The 20,431-nt window shown below is 40.0% G+C and overlaps 1 protein-coding gene across 3 annotated transcripts in view; it reads right to left on the bottom strand.

Annotated features, from left to right (window-relative positions):
- Positions 1-1,913: 1,913 nt before the first annotated feature.
- LOC134527719 (uncharacterized) overlaps positions 1,914-20,431 on the bottom strand; it is a 260,507-nt gene continuing 241,989 nt past the window's right edge. For all 3 annotated transcript variants that reach the window (XM_063360633.1, XM_063360632.1, XM_063360634.1), the window contains one exon: positions 1,914-2,299. In XM_063360633.1, coding sequence (XP_063216703.1) covers positions 2,024-2,299 — 276 coding nt within the window. In that variant the 3' untranslated portion in view covers positions 1,914-2,023. The remainder of the gene's footprint in view (positions 2,300-20,431) is intronic.

The following is a 20,431-nucleotide window of genomic DNA, read 5'->3' as shown; positions in this document are numbered from 1 at the left end:
GATGTTGCACAGAGGAAGTGTGAAGTGTGTGCGCATAAACTTTGGACATCCCTGGGAGAAAAAAACAAGGAGGACTAGGTGCCAGCTGCTCGCCTAAATGAAGTCACGGGGACAAGAGAGTGGAATCTGTCTGAGTTCTTAGACAACAGGAAGGGGCAGAGGGCATGTGGGCATGCACTGGGAACGACGATGACCATGCGTGGTTCGCCAGGCGTCACCATGCATGACCAAGGCCCTGGTTTACCGGACACAGTGACGTGCCCAGGAGCCGGGTGCAGGAGGTGAATTACAGACACTATGCATTACCATAGGCAAGGGTAATCCTGAGATTTGGTAAGCGCAGCCAAGGCAAGGGGCTTAGAGGTAAGCCGGGGTTGGCCAGCGCTGGAAAGCAAGGCGAGGCCTAGGGACTGACAATGAACAAAAGTAAAGTTCACACCAAAATAAGTATATGAAGACTGAACATTATAATAGTGCTAAGTGCCAACAAAAAATACTGAGTTAGACCTGAAAATACAAGCTAAGTAACATCGCCATCAACCTATAAAACTAGCTAAGTGCCACGACCATGGTAGTAGTGCACACAAGGCCCGACAGATGGCATGATAGGTGTGTGCCGGGCCGCTGGTGAGGCTATAACGGGCTAAGTGCCCCTGAACTTTTACTGCTGATAGTGAGCACTGATTACGACAACGATACTGTGAACTCTAATCTAATTTTTTTGATTAAAACCGGTTATGGGTTTTAGTTCTTGACTGTATTTTGTAAGTACGATGGAACTGAACAGTGACAAGAGAAGTATAAACCAAATGCTATTATCATCTCAGCTCCCTACTAGTGATGAATCCGTGTGTTCGATGGATATTGAACCATCTTTATCGCACGGTCAGATGTTTCATTCACATAAGCTTTCATATGTGTGTCCATGTTGTTGACAAAAAGTGGCTCGTGTTTATATTGTTTCGGGTATTTTCATCCCCGTAAATGCTTAAGGCACAACGAATGACAGTGCTGTGCTACCGCCCGCAACGCCTGAAGGCCAAGTTTTTTTCATTCTCTTGGTGAGTGCTTCAGCACCCGTCGGTGAGCTTCGGTCGACATCAGGTCAGCAAAGACGTGGCCAGAAGTCGGCCATGTTGGCATGAGGGGCTGGTGACGTCTGGATTATTCTCGATTAATACAGAAAATCGTCAGATGGGGTAAACATGTATTGAACACTTCTAGAAATCTTGATGTTTAGTTGCAAGAATTACTATCAGCCCCAAAATTGCAAAAAAATTACAACATGAAGGAAAACTGTAATAAATTCCCGAGCCCAAAACACTGTTGAACAGTTGTTTGAAATAGACTGACAAAAGTGTTTCGAAGTTGTTAAACGAAAATAAATGTAGCTAGGAAGGGAATAAAACCAAAACCAAGCAGACATAAACCCCTCATTTCTTCAGGCCGGAACTAACGAGATACAGTAAAATTATCACAGGAAAAAAGGATGGTCATGCCTCATTTGCAAATAATTGACATTAGATTGTGTTGAGTAAGCAAAGTGTACTATCACGAAGAATGTGATGGTCTTGATAAAGACAGTAGGATCCTTTTATTTCCCCTACTTGTGATAATTGAGTAAATTTAGTACTATCCATGACTAAAATTAGTTCGATTTAAAACAAGTATATTTTAATAAAATAAATATTATTTTTGTTTTTGATGACATGACCTTAATATTTTTATTATGATTAGGACAAAATGGTTGAAATCAAAATGACGTATTTGAGTTACATTTCCTTAGAAGTAAGAATTTATTATTATCAAATAATGATTTTGATTAAATACAAGATGGAAATTCATTTTCAAATTCTAATTACAAATTTTCCTTTAAAACAAATTTTTTGAGTACATTAAAAAAAATATTCTCATTACATTATACAATTGACTCGAAAACTTTTATGCTCTTTGGGTATATTTGGCAACAGAGCACACTGAAAAAGAGAGAGTACGTGGGAAATAAACCACAAACATGAGCACTTCACAAGTCACGTATCCTGGAGAGGACATCACGGAGTGCGGGGTCCAGCCGCAGCCCGGCGAGCCGGCGAGGCAGTGACTCAAAGTCGGCGCGCTCCACCTCGCAGCAGCAGTCCTGAGGCGAGCCGAACAGCCGCTCGCAGAGGGCGCACGCGCCGGCCCACGAGCGGAACCCCAGCAGGTCGGCGTCGCCCCAGCCAAGCAGCGCCCGGAACAGGCGGGCCTCGTCGTCGCTCAGCGGGCGGCCCATCACCTCGCCCAGAGCCGGGATCATGCTCTGCGACAGTTTCCCGTGCACTTGGGCTCGGCGTCTCGACGGCCAGTCCACGGACATTGTCACACATCTATTTATATATTCCATTGAGACTTTTTTTGACATGAATTTACAACAGGAATATAAATGTCTTTAATCTCAGGTTGTGTCAATTTGGCTGAAGATTTGACACATCCTAAAACTCATAAACTATGAAATCTACAGAGCTCAAGTAAATGTATCTTATTAGAGCAGAATGTGCTCGTGTTCAATACGCATGACTCACCCGGTTAACATAGGCAGTAATGACGTAATGAATTTCGGGGGAGAGCGTCGAATTGAAGTCGGCGAGAGCTGCAACTTTATAAGTAACAGACTGATTTGCGTTATTTAAGCTTAAAGATGCTCGTGAGTGAGCACTGAGTGGTACTAGTTGAAAGGAATAACTATAAAGTTACTAACTTTGCTTTTGGAGCCATTAATCCCAAAATGCCTAATAAAAACAGGTTATGTAGGAGAAAAGAAAGAAAACAAGCAAAATCAACCTGAGCAGAAGCAATTAATAATGCGGAGAAGTGTCGTAGGTATGTGAAGAGGCAAAAAGAAGCAGAGAGAAATGAGCCAGTGGGGCAAAACGAGCCCCTGAACGAGGCACGTAATTGGTGCTCAAGCTAGTCTCAGCTGTCTACCTCGCGAGAAGTAATGGTTTGGTAATGAATGTGGATATGCTCTCTTGATGATTCTGATGTTGATATGGAGTCAGCTGAGCCAGTGGTTGTGAACGACGAGCCGAGTTTGTCGTGGTCTGATGTTGCAATTTTCTGATATTATCGCCCGACCATAAAGTAAAACGTTCATCGAATTCATGTCAAAAAATGTTGTTCAATTCAATTTTGTTAAATTATTTTATTTATTTCGTACACAACATTCGGCGTTCAGCGCAATGAAAATGTATGATACAAACCCCTGGCAGTTGTAGCCCAAAATACAGCCTACTCAGAATTTTTCGTGGCAGGTACCATTAGACTATTCTGAAAAATGGAAATACTGTTTGTACCAAATTATCTATTTAGAGCTTTTGTACATGACATTTAGATTTTAAGATACGGATTTCTTTACAATTAATTTGTGGTGTCTAGAATACATACAAATAATATTGATTAGGTACTGGTACTCTAATATATATATATATATATATATATATATATATATATATATATATATATATATTAGAGTGTACATACAAAATTATGTGTACATGCTTTTAAGACTTTTAAGAGAAAACAAGTTTCAGAATTGTTTACAATAAGTTTGTTCAGATAAAAAAAAATATTTTAGGATACACAATTTTGTTATAAATTAGTGCATGTTAAACATGTAAAAATAGTATTATATAATAATTATAGTAACTATTTACGTATAAACTTCGAATTTGGTATCGGTCATGATTAGAGCAATGCAATTTTCACAGCAAAATTTTGAATCTAGTTATGAAAAAAAAATAAAGCATCACATGTGTTTCATGACTGGTAGAGTTTCTTTCAAGTAAGTAGTGTATCCTGATCAGACGATTAGGCAGCAGAATTAGACGAAAGAATATTCCATTTCGTGGACATTGGAAAGATGGTCAGCTCATGTTGTCAGAGACAAGTGAAAACATATGCAATAAAGGTAATTTCAGAGACCTCTTACGTGTAAGTATCTGCAGGAGATAAAATACATTGAAGATCATTTTAAACACACATCCTCTAGACCACACAAAATCAGCTGATTGACAGTTGTGGTAACAAGATTTCTAGTCAAATTTTGACAAACGTATTGCAGGCAGAAATTTATTCAATTATATTTGACGAAACTACAGACTTATCACACAAATCACAGATAAGTCTCGTTCTGCGGTATGTACACAAGGGTGAGTTAAGAGAAGACTTTATGGGTTTTGAAGATGCTTTCCACGATATTTAAAGAGTGCAAGTTGAAGATAGTGGAGACTTATTTAGCGAAAGTAAAACAGTACAGGATAAATCATTTAAAAAAACACAACGAAAAACACAGATGACTAATAATGACGAGCTCTCCTTCACAGGAAAAGATTTGGGAGGCATAGTCCTGCGGCATTTGAAAGGTATGGGTCAGCAGTGTGTGGGTATTGGCACAGATGAATGCTAAGTAATGCTATCAGAAACACGAGGGGCAGTCGCTGAAATACAGAAAGAAGCTAAAAATTCTTTAAGGACTCCATGCTTTAACCATGCTCCCAGCAACTATATTTCAAAATGGAGTGAGGTACCTGCCAAAAGGAATTCGATTGGAACTATGAAAGAAACAATTTCGTTCTTTTCTTCTTCTGGGAAAATAAACATTGTCATTCTATGGAAGTTAGGGGGTCAGTTAGCTGGTCATTGTGAAACAAGATGGGTGGAACGTCATGACGGTGTAATCCAGTTCTCTGTTTATCTGCTTAAAATAATAACTTCATTGAATGCCATTTGTAAATGGCGTGACCCTGCTACTGCTAGAAAAGCATATGCACTCTCAACATCACTTTGTGACTGCCAGTTCATAATGTCTATGTTTTCTCTGAGCAACATACTATCCATTACATTTCCACTCAGCAGGCTGCTGCAAAAGCCGTCATTCGGTCTGGTTGCTGCTTCAGAACCAATTTAAAACACAAATCAGTATTTTCACATCTCATAGAGAAGAGCAGAACATAATTTCCATCAAGTGTGGTCTAGAATTGAGAAACATGGAAATGATCTCGACACTAAAATCATTCTTCTCAGTTTTTGTGGTCGCCAGAAAAATCGTCCAAACTATCAGACAATATACAAGTAAAGAAAGTTATTTCAGGATTGCTATATATGTGAACTTATTGGACTATATTCTAAATGATCTACAAGGGATATTTCCACTTGCTACCCTTGGATGTTTTTAATTTATCCTTCCTGACACCAAGTGCAATTAACAACCAAGTGAAGACCGAATTCCTACGACAGAAATATTAATGTCATTATTAATATTTTCCTACCTTTTATAGAGGTTGATAACAAAGCTGTACCTATCCTTCTCAGGGGCGAATTTTTTCTGTGTTAGAATAAATGGAGTGAGGTTCCTGAATGAATTGAGGGTCCACAGAATGTGGTGAAAGCTTTGAGTGCCTGAGACAATGATGTGTATCCCTTGATTCATAAGTTGCTTCACATCCTTTCTACTTTCCCAATCAGCAACGCCAGTTCTGAGAAGAGTTTTTCAGCCCTTCGAAGACTGAAAACTTGGCTGCGGTCACAAATGTCAGAACATCGGCTCACAGGTCTCGCTCTTCTATGTGTGCATCGAAACATTTCAGTGAATGTAGACAGTTTTATTGACAGATTTGCTAAAACAGGAAAACGAATAATTCCCTTTTTGATATAGTACAGTACATGTAAGATGTATGGGTATAGTTATAAATGAAAATAATACTTTTAAGGTAGGTTTTTTAAAGTTAAATTTACTTTACTTTATCATTAAACTCTGTCATGAGTACAGAATTTTCCATTAAAAATAACCTTATTACAGAAATTGTAAATAAAATAATGTCGATATAAACTCTAAATGGTAAAATTGTATATTTCAGGATGAATATTATTCAATTCAATATTTATTTTCACATCCTTTGGATAAATTATACATTTTACTTAAGACTATTTATCATAAAAATGCAATTTCTGTTAAAAACTATTATTTGTTTATTAAAAAATGGTGAATGTATCAAATTGTTTTATGGTGTAAAATAAGTTTAAAAAGAAACTAAAAAAGAACTAAAAATAATTCTTCTTCAGCTTACAACCCACTGTTAAAAAGAGCAGCAAGCTAATTAAGACCATGTTCGGTACTTCAATTCTATATATACTAAAATTTATTACAAAAATTAATTTTGCCCCTCCCTGAGCCTCATTCTGGATCCATCCTTGCATGTGTACAGAACCCAGGGTGAAAGCTGTACAAGATTTGCAATTCCTGATATCATCCTTCCTTATAAAAACAACGTGCATGAGGTTAAATCAGTACAACAAGATTGGCAATTTGCTGCAACATGGAAATCCTCCTGGACAAACAGGAAAATGCGCAACCAAGAATATAACTGAACAACATAAAAAAATTGTCACAACACAAGTGTTCAAAAGTCTTTGAATGCAATAACAATGCTGTGCTCAGTGTAGATGTGTTAATCCAAACAAGTTTTTGACAGAATGAGTTTCCATCTTGCATACTTATGTGTATTTTGCTAACATTTCAATCCAAATTAGGCAATTTTAGGGGTAAAAAAGAAAAAGTATCAAAAGAACTTATCAATACTATTTAGGTTACATTTACATACCTAAAATTTTGTCCAATTCAACATCTTTGGCTTGAAAATTATTAAAATAATTTCTTTTTCCAGAAAAATCCAGAAGTACTTTTATTGTCAGTACAGTTTCGGTGATACTTCAGAAAGGCCAGTACCTTCGGCTGAATAGTTATAAATTGTGTTTTTTCGGTCTATTTTGGTAAGTAATGTTCAAATGTGTGACTTGTGTTAATTGCAAACTACATGGATTATTGATAGTGTATTGTCTAATTATTCCTGCTGTCGCTGTTGTTGCCTTTCTTTTTTAGTATTCAATTTATTTGTAAATTCTGTTTACAATTTATCCCTGCCTTTAGCAGTAGGTACTATAACATAAACATAGCCTGATATTCAACCATTCAAGTTTGCAGGCAATGTAGAATGTAAGTTTTCTGTTTTACCATTTGATAAATATGTAATTTATAGTTTGAAAGCCTCGAAAGATTTATTTTTAATAGTCAGTAAGAACATGCATCCATTTTTTGCAAATTGTTAAGCAAGTTTGTGTATCAGTGTATATATGTATAAGTCACTGGACTACATGATTGTTAATTTTTCCATGTGGTGGAAGACTATAAAAAAGGAATATGCAAACATTAAAAAGGTTTTTTCGAAAATATTAATTTAAATGAGAGTTAATTTTAGTGTTAATTATGTTGTCGTCCATAGCAGTACAGTAATGTTTCTGAGCAAAGTACAGTAAACTCCTGATTATCCGTATTAGTTCGGACCTACCGATGCCTGGATAATTGAAATTCTGTAAATAAAAACCCGTGTTAACGTTATTAAAATACTTCCCGCACTGTTTCATATCAGTTCAATCAATTTGATGTGTTCATATACTTTTTAACTAAAATTAATTATTTCCATTATTTTTGAACAGAAGTTTAACTCTTCCTCGGAGACCTAAAGATATAATTTTCAGCCACTATTTTCACAATAATGTGGAGAGGAGGGAGGGAGGGGGAGGGGGAGAGAGAGAGAAAGAGAGAGAAAGAGAGAGAGAAAAAGAGAGAGAAAGAGAGAGAGAGCACTCCCTATTCGTAAGTATATGATATAATTTCTCAAACTTTTTCCTACATGACTGATGAAACTGCTGATAGCTACTACCTACTCTCGTTAACATGTTATGGTAAAATTAGTTATTTTTGTTGTATACTACTCTAGCCACAGGCATGGTATTAAGTTAATACTGTTAGGTGTATCTTTGAAGACTACACTTTTTTTAATGCCAAACTTGTTAGGAGTAAAGTTCAAAAACTTTTTGAGCTGAATCTTCATTTTCATGTTCAATTCTCGAAACTGAGTATTCTGATATGTTTTTGGTTGGTTTTTTCTGATGTCCAAGTCTAATTCATTAATGCCTATATTTTTTAACATACAGCTGTTAAGTTATACTGACTCTGTATTAAATGATATTAGCATTATATGTAATACTATATATATTTTAGTTCATTATTATAGTGGTGCCTTTACATTGTCTCTATTTAATGATACCCAATGTTGTTTAAGAGTTGTGTTTTGGTGCCCGTACTTTGCGCACAAGCAGCTGGGTTTGACAATCGGCTCAGCAGTCGCCAACTGGCAGCCGCTTCAAGTAGACATGTCGCACGAAACTCTCACCGCGCACACAGCAACGGTCTTGTGAGTGCTAGCCACCCGTGATTGTAACATCTTTCCACCCGCCCTCACCTTCATTCACTGCAAAGAGATGTCTTGCACATTCACATTAACTGTGGGGATACTGTATCGTGCAGCCATAACATTGTTATAAATGGCAGACGAACTAGCAACCCTTAGACTCATAAATAATTTGTATGGAGCCTTGTCAATGGAGATTACGGGCATCACGACCCATGAAGAGAAGTAAAAGGCCAGCAATTAATTAGCTGCCAGGTTCTCGTATCTACAGTGTTATTGTTCACAGAGAGACTGGCGGCCCGTAGTCGAGCGCTGCTTGCCGAGTGCTACCCTCGTCAAGACGTCTGGGAGTGCTCAGTCAAGAACTAGCTCGTGCGCACATATCAGCTACCAATACCACTAATTCCTAGCCACGAAGGATTTTCTCACGACTCTCGTACTCTACGACATACAAGCCATGAATCGGTGCACTGCGGTGCTCTTTTGCAGATGTTGCTGTACATCTTGTTAAAGCTTCATGGCCATTTACATTCACTTGTTGCAACAACTGATAAGAAATTTTTTATCATTAATCAGGTCTTCTTTGATTACCAGTGTGATAACAGTGACATAAAACAATAACCAATAACAAGCATTTAACTGTCTCTACAGTAAGAAAAATGATTATATAAGTAACAATAAAAATGAAATATCACCGAAATCCAAGGCAAAACATAAAAGGCAATGAAATTTTCCTAAATACCAAATTTCACTATTACGATAAAAACAATTAAGTTGTACACCTTTGTTAAGTATTAATTTAAAAAAAATTGTAAATTATAAATGTAAACTAAATTTATTTATTATTTAGTGAACAGTAATTTTACAGGTTAAGTCAAAAGTTAAAAAAGGTTTTACCTTATAATTTTACTAACAAAAAATAATAAACAAAAGCAATAAATAGGTGACACCTAACAAAAAATTCATAAAAATATTTTTGTTTCTAACATTACACATTGAAGATTTTATTCAAATAAAATGTTTTATAATAACAAAAGCATTAAAATAGGTAAATCTTAAATTGGACATGTTTTCAGCACCAGAAAGACTTTAGCCAAGCAATACATTTTTCTCCCCACTCCCCCTTCCCATGGTTTACTTCTAGTAAAATTATTTAAGTTCAGTAGCTTCAATAATATGAAGTGTTGTTTTGACACACAAAATGTCATGTATGCAAAATTTTAGACATTTTATGTAATTATTTACAGGTGTAACAATCACAAAAACAAAACGATAAAAAAATTAATTTAATTACTAAACCATAAATTCTAAGCTATCTAGAGTACAAATTTTGGAGAAAAAAAAAACTCATGACAGTAGTATGTGAATGACGGTCCGGAAACAGGCCTCAGGCGGTGGTGGTGGTGTCGGTGTCCGCCATCTTGGATTGTGACGTCACGGCGGCAATCTTGGATGGTTGTGACCTTGACCTTTGACCTTGACCTTGAATTTGATCCTCAAAATCCGCCAAAATTGGGCAAAATTTGCCCCAAAATTCCTCAAAAATCGCCAAAATTTCCATTTCTGTGGAAAAAAGTTCCGCCAAAAAATTTCAAAAAATTCCACAAATTAAAAATTTCTCTTTTCGAGGGAAAAATATCCCGTTTCGAGGGAAAAATTCCCGTTTTTAGTCCTTAAAAATCCCAGCGGCTGAAAATTCCTAAAACTGGCTTAAGCATCCTTAACTCAAGCCTCAGTTAAGCCATTTCTAGGAATAAGGATACCATGACCGCCATCTTGGATTATGTCGCCACCGTTGCAATTTTAGTTACGGTCGCCATCTTTAAATTTATTATCTGATTTTAATGAATTTTTTTTTAAAAATTATAAAAAAATTCAAATAATAAAATTTTAATAAAAAATATTTAAAAAACAAACATTTACGACACGGAGCTCGGAGTCCGCGGTTCGAACCCGGTGGGTGCAAAAAAAAATTAAAAATGACGACAGATTCTTCCCCCTAGGTGGCTGCTGGCAGACTGACCCCCACCACTTTTACCAATGCACATATACCATCAGGTAGTATGACGTCATGTCCGCCATCTTGTCTTCGATGCTGGAAGCCAACATCATTGTATCGTCGGCTAGAGTGCGCTGACACCATGCTAGTTTAATTCTTACCCACTAGAGTGCAGTAATCATTTATTACTGTGACACCCGCCATCTTGTCATTTGGCCGCCATCTTGAAAATCCATAATTATTTAGCTAGAAATTCGGGAAAAGTTCCAAAATTCATTAAATAAATCACTCATTAATTTACATATTGATTCGATCGATTCCCGTCCTCGGTTCGATACCCGATCGTTGCAATAATGTTTAATCTTATGTAAAAAAAATAATTTAAATAAACCATGTTCAACATTCGTAAAGAGACTCTAAATCCTCTACGGCCACCATCCTATCAGACATCAAGACCACCATATTGGAAATGTATAATTTTAATGCTAGAGATCCGGGAAAAAGTTCAGAAATCATTAAATAAATTTCCGATCAATATACTGATTAATTAGATCGACTAAGGTCCTTGGTACGATTTAGGATGATGCAAAAAAATTAAATATAACATCAATTTAACATAAAAGTAACAGGTTCGAGGAATTAAACACCGCAAGTTCTTTTACAAACATAATATTTATTACATAATTTCTATTCTACTACAGGATCACTTACGAAAGCCAGCAATCTTATAATCATTTAGTTCCGCAGCGGTGTGAAATGACTAATTCTTAGCGCCAATCGGTTTATACTAGACAGAGTCCAGCCAGAACCTTTACAGACATAGTCCACCTCTTCTTGACAGAGTTTCTGGATACCGTTTTTAACAGTTTGCTTCACATCGTTAGAACTGTAAATTACTGCAGCCGATGTCTTGAATGCACACTTCTTCACTTTGTCATCGAACGGATATGGCTTTCCATATATACAGTCCAACCACAAGTTATATTTCAAAGGTCCGTTTGTTGCTACATCATCAGTAAGCTGATTGATTATCTTCTGTCTGATATCGTCAAGAAAATTACAACTGTCCTTCGACTCACCGAACGTACTTAGATAATAGTAGTCTTTCAACGTTCCACGAAATGCAGACTGCGCCAAGTAGAAGCCATTTCGTTCACTTGTAATGCTCCGAACACAGTCTTAGGTTTAGTTCCATGTTCAGACGTCTTAACAATCGGTTGCTGATCATCTGTTTTTTTGGTTGTACACTTTCGTGTCTCCAATATAAAGCGAGGAGTCGAAATGTCGGCAGGTAGTTCAGCAGTAGGAGCACAGACTCCACCTTTACATTTTTTCGCATGATGTCGCAAACTATCGATTCGAGTAAACCATTTAAGGCACTCATCACATCGAAACTTTATACGAGAAGGATTCTTTTTGCATTTGCTCCGCTCATGACTTCGTGCATCATGGAAAAATGCGAACGACGTATCACAGTAGCTGCAAGGATACCGTGCTGATGTAGACGAACCTTTCAGACCCGATCCAGATATGGACGTTGCAACAGTAGTACCATTTCCAGGCATACTCTTATGAACATCGATGCATCGCTGTTGCACCGAAACCTTTACTTTCTGCCGCACAGCAGGACCTTTACATGCCTTCATGTGCGTTTTCATATTATCTTTTCTGGCAAACTGCTTATGACATTTCTCACAAACAAAAATTTTACAATATAGGTTCTTGACACATTCGCTCCTCTCGTGTCGCCGAGCATTGCTGTTGTTTGAGAAAATCTTGTCGCAGTAACAACACCGATGTTCGCTAGTTGTCAAATCAGCATCCATTGAAGTCTCCATCGAGGTCGTATCGTCGATCGTCGTGGTTTCCTGCACATCCAGCTCAGTAGTTATTAAGCTATCTTCTGCTGGTGGTATCACATCTATTGAAATCTCCTCCAATGTTGACGTCGTCGTCGTTGCCAACGAGATCTGCTCCAACATCGTCGGCGCTGACGTCATGGTTCCCGTAGTCGATGGTACAACCTCCGAGTTCAACGTTAAAGACGGTAAAGATGCCATCGAGTTCGCAAGAACAGGTAATTACGCGATTTATGCACCAGATTAAACAATCTAGGTGATCCTTACACCGCCGTCGTCAGAAACAAACTGAGCGTCCTGCTGTCTAGGACTCGCTTATATACATGCACCGGATGGAATAATACGCTAATCAAATCAAGAATAATTTATTATAATACTAGAGTCAAAACAACATTAAAAAAATAGAAGCACCATCAAAAAAAAAGGAAGCACACTTGGAAGCGCCGACAACGAAAAGGCAGCACATTTGGAAGCACCGACAACGAAAAGGCAGCACATTTGGAAGCACCGACAACGAAAAGGCAGCACATTTGGAAGCACCGACAACGAAAAGGCAGCACCGACAACGAAAAGGCAGCACATTTGGAAGCACCATCAACGTAAAGGCAGCACATTTGGAAGCACCGACAACGAAAAGGCAGCACATTTGGAAGCACCGACAACGAAAAGGCAGCACCGACAACGAAAAGGCAGCACCGACAACGAAAAGGCAGCACCGACAACGAAAAGGCAGCACATTTGGAAGCACCGACAACGAAAAGGCAGCACATTTGGAAGCACCGACAACGAAAAGGCAGCACCGACAACGAAAAGGCAGCACATTTGGAAGGACCGACAAAGAAAAGGCAGCACCGACAACGAAAAGGCAGCACATTTGGAAGCACCGACAACGAAAAGGCCGCACCGACAACGAAAAGGCCGCACCGACAACGAAAAGGCAGCACATTTGGAAGCACCGACAACGAAAAGGCAGCACCGACAACGAAAAGGCAGCACATTTGGAAGCACCGACAACGAAAAGGCCGCACCGCCAACGAAAAGTAAGCACATTTGGAAGCACCGACAACGAAAAGGCAGCACCGCCAACGAAAAGGAAGCACATTTGGAAGCACCGACAAAGAAAAGGCAGCACCGCCAACGAAAAGGAAGCACATTTGGAAGCACCGACAACGAAAAGGCAGCACCGACAACGAAAAGGCAGCACATTTGGAAGCACCGACAAAGAAAAGGCAGCACCGACAACGAAAAGGCAGCACATTTGGAAGCACCGACAACGAAAAGGCCGCACCGACAACGAAAAGACAGCACATTTGGAAGCACCGACAACGAAAAGGCAGCACCGACAACGAAAAGGCAGCACATTTGGAAGCACCGACAACGAAAAGGCCGCACCGCCAACGAAAAGGCAGCACATTTGGAAGCACCGACAACGAAAAGGCAGCACCGACAACGAAAAGGCAGCACATTTGGAAGCACCGACAACGAAAAGGCCGCACCGCCAACGAAAAGGAAGCACATTTGGAAGCACCGACAACGAAAAGGCAGCACCGCCAACGAAAAGGAAGCATATTTGGAAGCACCGACAAAGAAAAGGCAGCACCGCCAACGAAAAGGAAGCACATTTGGAAGCACCGACAACGAAAAGGCAGCACCGCCAACGAAAAGGAAGCACATTTGGAAGCACCGACAAAGAAAAGGCAGCACCGCCATCGAAAAGGAAGCACATTTGGAAGCACCGACAACGAAAAGGCAGCACCATCGACGAAAAGGCAGCACCATCGACGAAAAGGAAGCACATTAATTTGTCATTGACTCCAATATTCATTGGCTCCAATATTCATTAGCTCCAATATTCATTGGCTCCAATATTCATTGACTCCAATATCCATGAGCTCCAATATCAATTGGCTCGAATTGCTCCAAAAGGTTCCATCAGCCTTTTGGCTCCAACAGTTTTTTGGCTCCGATAGTCATTGGCTCCAATAGTCTTTGGCTACAATATTCATTGGCTCCAATAATCATTGACTGCAATATTCATTGGTTCCAATATTCATTGGCTCCAATATTCATTGGCTCCAATATTCAATGGCTCCAATATTCATTGACTCCAATATTCATTGGCTCCATCAGTCATTGACAACTACAGTCTTTTGGTCCCAAAAGTCTTTTGGCTCCAAATATATTAGGCTAGAATTCTTCGAGTCTAAGAGACTATGAGACCACATGGTTACAGAACTACGTGACTACGAATCTTCAAGTTTACGAGACTGCGAGGCTACAGAGCTACGAAGCCTCTAGTACACAGGTTTACGTGACTGCGAGGATACAGGACTACCAGTCTGCATGAGTACTTGACTACGAAGCTACTCGTCTACAAGGCTACAATTACAGCATCTGTTTTCGTCAGAATTTTCTCTTTTGCTCCAACTGCACCACCAGCATTATGTTATAAGATTACAAGGCCGCTTGCTTACGTAGCTTCAAGTCTACGAGGATACTTGGATACGTAGCTTCAATTCTACGAGGTCCTAAGACTTCATGACTACGCGACTTCGAGCCATGAGGTTACGAGATTACGTGACTACGAATCTTCATGTTTACGAGACTGCGAGGCTACAGAGCTACGAAGCCTCTAGAAAACGAGTTTACGTGACTGCGTGGATACAGGAATACAAGTCTGCATGAGTTCTTGACTACGAAGCTACTCGTCTGCAAGGCTCCAATTGACACATCTGTCTTCGATGGAATTTTCTCTTTTGCTACATCTACACCATCAGCATTATGTTATAAGATTACAAAGCTACTTGCTTACGTAGCTTCAAGTCTACGAGGCTCCAATACATCATGACTACGAGACTACGAACCATGAGGTTACGAGACTATGCGATTGCAAGTCTTCAAGGTTACGTCATCGCGAGGCTATAGGACTACGAAGCTTCCAGAACGCATGGTTACGAGAATGCATGACTAATTGACCGCATGGCTACGAAACTTTATGTCTCTAACTGACTACAATAGCACTATTCAGTGGTGAGAGTTAATTTATTTCATGCAAAGGTACTTGCTGCAAGCAGTTCCGCTTTTCAACATCAGATGACGTCATGTTTTGCTTGCAGGTAAAATAATATTTATTTATTTTATGCGGGATGCGGGTTGTTCACTATCGGTCGCATAAGAAGAATGCCATCGATAGTCTTCAAGGAGAAGGAAGTTCGTCCTTCCTGCTAGTGCTTCTCAGATTTCTCACGGTCCGCCATCTTGGATTGCGACGTCACGGCTGCCATCTTGGATGGGTGTGACTTTGACCTTTGACCGAAACCGCAGGAATGATCGCAAGCACACGGATTAACCATCATAATATTGATAAGAATAATCAGGAGCACACGGAGAAAACCATCATAATATTGGCAAGAATAATCTGGAGCACACGGAGAAAAACGACACATGTTTTCTTTGATTTCATAAAATTACAGGAAAAAAATATTTAAAAATAAAAATAAATTAATAAAAAAATTTAAAATAAAAACAAAAAATACATAAACTGATTCTGCTAGCTTGTAAACTTATCATTGTTGAGCAAAGATAGAGTTCTAGTACAAGCCAGAATTTTATGTATTTTTTGTTTTTATTTTAAATTTTTTTATTAATTTATTTTTATTTTTAAATATTTTTTTCCTGTAATTTTATGATATCAAAGAAAACATGTGTCGTTTTTCTCCGTGTGCTCCAGATTATTCTTGCCAATATTATGATGGTTTTCTCCGTGTGCTCCTGATTATTCTTATCAATATTATGATGGTTAATCCGTGTGCTTGCGATCATTCCTGCGGTTTCGGTCAAAGGTCAAAGTCACACCCATCCAAGATGGCAGCCGTGACGTCGCAATCCAAGATGGCGGACCGTGAGAAATCTGAGAAGCACTAGCAGGAAGGACGAACTTCCTTCTCCTTGAAGACTATCGATGGCATTCTTCTTATGCGACCGATAGTGAACAACCCGCATCCCGCATAAAATAAATAAATATTATTTTACCTGCAAGCAAAACATGACGTCATCTGATGTTGAAAAGCGGAACTGCTTGCAGCAAGTACCTTTGCATGAAATAAATTAACTCTCACCACTGAATAGTGCTATTGTAGTCAGTTAGAGACATAAAGTTTCGTAGCCATGCGGTCAATTAGTCATGCATTCTCGTAACCATGCGTTCTGGAAGCTTCGTAGTCCTATAGCCTCGCGATGACGTAACCTTGAAGACTTGCAATCGCATAGTCTCGTAACCTCATGGTTCGTAGTCTCGTAGTCATGATGTATTGGAGCCTCGTAGACTTGAAGCTACGTAAGCAAGTAGCTTTGTAATCTTATAACATAATGCTGATGGTGTAGATGTAGCAAAAGAGAAAATTCCATCGAAGACAGATGTGTCAATTGGAGCCTTGCAGACGAGTAGCTTCGTAGTCAAGAACTCATGCAGACTTGTATTCCTGTATCCACGCAGTCACGTAAACTCGTTTTCTAGAGGCTTCGTAGCTCTGTAGCCTCGCAGTCTCGTAAACATGAAGATTCGTAGTCACGTAATCTCGTAACCTCATGGCTCGAAGTCGCGTAGTCATGAAGTCTTAGGACCTCGTAGAATTGAAGCTACGTATCCAAGTATCCTCGTAGACTTGAAGCTACGTAAGCAAGCGGCCTTGTAATCTTATAACATAATGCTGGTGGTGCAGTTGGAGCAAAAGAGAAAATTCTGACGAAAACAGATGCTGTAATTGTAGCCTTGTAGACGAGTAGCTTCGTAGTCAAGTACTCATGCAGACTGGTAGTCCTGTATCCTCGCAGTCACGTAAACCTGTGTACTAGAGGCTTCGTAGCTCTGTAGCCTCGCAGTCTCGTAAACTTGAAGATTCGTAGTCACGTAGTTCTGTAACCATGTGGTCTCATAGTCTCTTAGACTCGAAGAATTCTAGCCTAATATATTTGGAGCCAAAAGACTTTTGGGACCAAAAGACTGTAGTTGTCAATGACTGATGGAGCCAATGAATATTGGAGTCAATGAATATTGGAGCCATTGAATATTGGAGCCAATGAATATTGGAGCCAATGAATATTGGAACCAATGAATATTGCAGTCAATGATTATTGGAGCCAATGAATATTGTAGCCAAAGACTATTGGAGCCAATGACTATCGGAGCCAAAAAACTGTTGGAGCCAAAAGGCTGATGGAACCTTTTGGAGCAATTCGAGCCAATTGATATTGGAGCTCATGGATATTGGAGTCAATGAATATTGGAGCCAATGAATATTGGAGCTAATGAATATTGGAGCCAATGAATATTGGAGTCAATGACAAATTAATGTGCTTCCTTTTCGTCGATGGTGCTGCCTTTTCGTTGTCGGTGCTTCCAAATGTGCTTCCTTTTCGTTGGCGGTGCTGCCTTTTCTTTGTCGGTGCTTCCAAATGTGCTTCCTTTTCGTTGGCGGTGCTGCCTTTTCGTTGTCGGTGCTTCCAAATGTGCTTCCTTTTCGTTGGCGGTGCTGCCTTTTCTTTGTCGGTGCTTCCAAATGTGCTTCCTTTTCGTTGGCGGTGCTGCCTTTTCGTTGTCGGTGCTTCCAAATGTGCTTCCTTTTCGTTGGCGGTGCGGCCTTTTCGTTGTCGGTGCTTCCAAATGTGCTGCCTTTTCGTTGTCGGTGCTGCCTTTTCGTTGTCGGTGCTTCCAAATGTGCTGCCTTTTCGTTGGCGGTGCGGCCTTTTCGTTGTCGGTGCTTCCAAATGTGCTGCCTTTTCGTTGTCGGTGCTGCCTTTTCGTTGTCGGTGCTTCCAAATGTGCTGTCTTTTCGTTGTCGGTGCGGCCTTTTCGTTGTCGGTGCTTCCAAATGTGCTGCCTTTTCGTTGTCGGTGCTGCCTTTTCTTTGTCGGTGCTTCCAAATGTGCTGCCTTTTCGTTGTCGGTGCTGCCTTTTCGTTGTCGGTGCTTCCAAATGTGCTTCCTTTTCGTTGGCGGTGCTGCCTTTTCTTTGTCGGTGCTTCCAAATGTGCTTCCTTTTCGTTGGCGGTGCTGCCTTTTCGTTGTCGGTGCTTCCAAATGTGCTTCCTTTTCGTTGGCGGTGCGGCCTTTTCGTTGTCGGTGCTTCCAAATGTGCTGCCTTTTCGTTGTCGGTGCTGCCTTTTCGTTGTCGGTGCTTCCAAATGTGCTGCCTTTTCGTTGTCGGTGCGGCCTTTTCGTTGTCGGTGCTTCCAAATGTGCTGCCTTTTCGTTGTCGGTGCTGCCTTTTCTTTGTCGGTGCTTCCAAATGTGCTGCCTTTTCGTTGTCGGTGCTGCCTTTTCGTTGTCGGTGCTTCCAAATGTGCTGCCTTTTCGTTGTCGGTGCTTCCAAATGTGCTGCCTTTTCGTTGTCGGTGCTGCCTTTTCGTTGTCGGTGCTTCCAAATGTGCTGCCTTTTCGTTGTCGGTGCTTCCAAATGTGCTGCCTTTACGTTGATGGTGCTTCCAAATGTGCTGCCTTTTCGTTTTCGGTGCTGCCTTTTCGTTGTCGGTGCTTCCAAATGTGCTGCCTTTTCGTTGTCGGTGCTTCCAAATGTGCTGCCTTTTCGTTGTCGGTGCTTCCAAATGTGCTGCCTTTTCGTTGTCGGCGCTTCCAAGTGTGCTTCCTTTTTTTTTTGATGGTGCTTCTATTTTTTTAATGTTGTTTTGACTCTAGTATTATAATAAATTATTCTTGATTTGATTAGCGTATTATTCCATCCGGTGCATGTATATAAGCGAGTCCTAGACAGCAGGACGCTCAGTTTGTTTCTGACGACGGCGGTGTAAGGATCACCTAGATTGTTTAATCTGGTGCATAAATCGCGTAATTACCTGTTCTTGCGAACTCGATGGCATCTTTACCGTCTTTAACGTTGAACTCGGAGGTTGTACCATCGACTACGGGAACCATGACGTCAGCGCCGACGATGTTGGAGCAGATCTCGTTGGCAACGACGACGACGTCAACATTGGAGGAGATTTCAATAGATGTGATACCACCAGCAGAAGATAGCTTAATAACTACTGAGCTGGATGTGCAGGAAACCACGACGATCGACGATACGACCTCGATGGAGACTTCAATGGATGCTGATTTGACAACTAGCGAACATCGGTGTTGTTACTGCGACAAGATTTTCTCAAACAACAGCAATGCTCGGCGACACGAGAGGAGCGAATGTGTCAAGAACCTATATCGTAAAATGTTTGTTTGTGAGAAATGTCATAAGCAGTTTGCCAGAAAAGATAATATGAAAACGCACATGAAGGCATGTAAAGGTCCTGCTGTGCGGCAGAAAGTAAAGGTTTCGGTGCAACAGCGATGCATCGATGTTCATAAGAGTATGCCTGGAAATGGTACTACTGTTGCAACGTCCATATCTGGATCGGGTCTGAAAGGTTCGTCTACATCAGCACGGTATCCTTGCAGCTACTGTGATACGTCGTTCGCATTTTTCCATGATGCACGAAGTCATGAGCGGAGCAAATGCAAAAAGAATCCTTCTCGTATAAAGTTTCGATGTGATGAGTGCCTTAAATGGTTTACTCGAATCGATAGTTTGCGACATCATGCGAAAAAATGTAAAGGTGGAGTCTGTGCTCCTACTGCTGAACTACCTGCCGACATTTCGACTCCTCGCTTTAGATTGGAGACACGAAAGTGTACAACCAAAAAAACAGATGCTCAGCAACCGATTGTTAAGACGTCTGAACATGGAACTAAACCTAAGACTGTGTTCGGAGCATTACAAGTGAACGAAATGGCTTCTACTTGGCGCAGTCTGCATTTCGTGGAACGTTGAAAGACTACTATTATCTAAATACGTTCGGTGAGTCGAAGGACAGTTGTAATTTTCTTGACGATATCAGACAGAAGATAATCAATCAGCTTACTGATGATGTAGCAACAAACGGACCTTTGAAATATAACTTGTGGTTGGACTGTATATATGGAAAGCCATATCCGTTCGATGACAAAGTGAAGAAGTGTGCATTCAAGACATCGGCTGCAGTAATTTACAGTTCTAACGATTTGAAGCAAACTGTTAAAAACGATATCCAGAAACTCTGTCAAGAAGAGGTGGACTATGTCTGTAAAGGTTCTGGCTGGACTCTGTCTAGTATAAACCGATTGGCGCTAAGAATTAGTCATTTCACACCGCTGCGGAACTAAATGATTATAAGATTGCTGGCTTTCGTAAGTGATCCTGTAGTAGAATAGAAATTATGTAATAAATATTATGTTTGTAAAAGAACTTGCGGTGT

The sequence above is a fragment of the Bacillus rossius genome, chromosome 1 (assembly GCF_032445375.1).
Source record: "Bacillus rossius redtenbacheri isolate Brsri chromosome 1, Brsri_v3, whole genome shotgun sequence".
Taxonomy (NCBI): Eukaryota; Metazoa; Arthropoda; class Insecta; order Phasmatodea; family Bacillidae; genus Bacillus; species Bacillus rossius.
The sequence above is the reverse complement of the archived record's forward strand: the minus strand, read 5'-3'. Positions and strand labels throughout refer to the sequence as shown.